This window comes from Ailuropoda melanoleuca, chromosome 10 (genome assembly GCF_002007445.2).
Source record: "Ailuropoda melanoleuca isolate Jingjing chromosome 10, ASM200744v2, whole genome shotgun sequence".
Lineage (NCBI taxonomy): Eukaryota > Metazoa > Chordata > Mammalia > Carnivora > Ursidae > Ailuropoda > Ailuropoda melanoleuca.
In genome coordinates this window covers 38,254,770-38,257,056 of record NC_048227.1, presented here as the reverse complement: position 1 = coordinate 38,257,056, position 2,287 = coordinate 38,254,770, and the positions used below count along the sequence as shown (strand labels likewise).

The 2,287-nt window shown below is 60.1% G+C and overlaps 1 protein-coding gene across 1 annotated transcript in view; it reads left to right on the top strand.

Moving 5' to 3' along the window:
* Positions 1–1,699: 1,699 nt before the first annotated feature.
* RAB40C (RAB40C, member RAS oncogene family) overlaps positions 1,700–2,287 on the top strand; it is a 26,096-nt gene continuing 25,508 nt past the window's right edge. Inside the window, exon 1 of the mRNA XM_034670727.1 lies at positions 1,700–1,748. Coding sequence (XP_034526618.1) covers positions 1,715–1,748 — 34 coding nt within the window. The 5' untranslated portion in view covers positions 1,700–1,714. The remainder of the gene's footprint in view (positions 1,749–2,287) is intronic.

Genomic DNA, 2,287 nt, shown 5'->3' with positions numbered 1-2,287 from the left:
GACTGAGCCACCCAGGCGCCCCTATTAACAGCTTTATTGAGGCATATTTTACATATTATAAAATTCACTCATCTTGTGTGCACAATTCAGTGATTTTTGTTTTACGGTGAAGAAAGGTGCTTTTATTATAGCACGGGGACAGGACCCGTGGGCAGAGAGAGCTGCCAATTCAGTGATTTTTAGTAACTTTACCAAGTAGTATGACCATCACCAGCTTCCCATCACCCCAAAAAGAAACCCGGTCCCCAATAAGCAGTCTCTCACCATTTCCCATCCCCTGGGCCCCTGGCGACCGCTCATCTGCTTTATGGATTTGCCTGTTGTGGACTCTTCATGTAAGTGGAATGTGGCATAGATCAGTACTTTATTCCTTTTGATGGATGAATACATCCATTGTGTGGCTTGGCTACACTTAGTGCGTCGGTTGATTGAGCTGTTGATGGACACCGGTTTCCACCTCTTGGCTACGTGAATAGTGCTGCCGTGAAGATTCCGGTACAAGAGTGTGTGGATGTAAATTTTCATTTCTCTAGAAGCTGAACTCATTTTATGGTATTTTTATACCTAACTTTTTGAGTCATTATTAGGTGTGATATGTAACTATATTCTCATAAAACAAATGTTATCAATGAAGAGAAAGTCACTCTCGATCCCCAGCCCAGAGGAAACGACGCTGTCGCTCTGGTGAGCCTACTCCAGACCTCTTCCTAGGCGCGCACCGTGTTTCTTTACACCTGAAACCTTTAGTAAAATGGGCGGATTTTTTTAGAAGCGTCAATACTGAAATCATCCTGGCTCTGCTATGCCGTCATCTGCATTCTTCTCGCGTCCCTATGGGACTGCACGGACCTGGCTGACCCAACAGCTCCCGACCAGCGGACCAGGCGAAATGACCAGGCTGTCCCGCCGCCCTCCGAGCGGGCTGTTCCCCAGGGGCTGGCCCGCAAGCGAGGCTGCTCATCTGGTGGTGCAAACAGTATTCTGCAGAGCGAAGTGCGTCTTCACACGCGTTCACAGGCTCTTCGTACTTCTTTGCCCATTCATGCTGTAAACCACCGCGGAGTGACCCCTCCCGGACGCCCACGCCGCCGGACCTGCTCTGAGCCGGGGGCCGCGTGTCTCCTGCCGCGAGCCCCTGGGGGCAGAACCCGTGCAGCCCTCCGTCCCTGGCGCCGCCGACGCTCGAGAACGTTAGGTCTTGGCGACCGCTCGCCGCAAACTAGGGGCCCCCAGGCCAGTCGTCGGCTCGCCCCGCCCCCGCCCGCTCCCGCGACCGCCTCGAGCGCTGCCCCTGCGGTGTCAGCCCCGCCGGGAGCGGAAGTCCCGCCTCCCCAGGCCTCTCCGAGCGCTGATTGGCCGGCCCTGACCCGCCACGCCCGGTCCCGCCCCACCGCGGGGAGGGCGGCTCCCGAGAGCGCAGTTACAGGGGGCCTCGCCACTTTCGCAGGGGTCTATGAGGGAGCAGTGGCCGCAGCTTGCTAGGGACTTTCGTCCTCCGGGACCCAGCTGCGCCACCTCAGCTTGGGGACCGCCACCATCCTGCTCCCGCCCGCAGGAAGGGGGCGTATGCAAACAACCTGAAGTCCCAAGCTCCTGATTGGTGAACGTGTAGGGAAAGGGGAGGGAAGCACGGGGCGAGTGGGGCGGGCTTAGAGGGGCCGTGATCGACGTGCGGGCGGACCAGTGGCTCTGGGACGATCAGCAGCGGTGGCCAATGGCGACGGGGAGGGGGCGGGCGAGGGCCCGAGGTGTCGTGGGGGCAGAGGGCAGGGGGGCTGGTGACTCCGGGTACTCTGCGGGGAGCGGCGGGAGCGGTAGAGGTACTGACGGACGTACTGACGGACGTGCAGGCGAACCAGCGGTTCCGGGAAACCCGGAGGCGAATGGCCAATGGCGACGGCGATTAGGCGAGGCGGCCAGAATCTTCCCCCCCTCCCAAAGCTGAGTGGGGGCGGGCAGTCATGACGGACGTGCGTACGGACCAATAGCCACAGGAAAGAGGCGGCGGGCGACCAATAGCGACGGCGTGGAGGCGGGCGGTCGGCGGCTTAACGTTGTAGTGTGGGAAACGGTGGGGGGGGCGGGCGGTCGTGANATGGCGACGGCGATTAGGCGAGGCGGCCAGAATCTTCCCCCCCTCCCAAAGCTGAGTGGGGGCGGGCAGTCATGACGGACGTGCGTACGGACCAATAGCCACAGGAAAGAGGCGGCGGGCGACCAATAGCGACGGCGTGGAGGCGGGCGGTCGGCGGCTTAACGTTGTAGTGTGGGAAACGGTGGGGGGGGC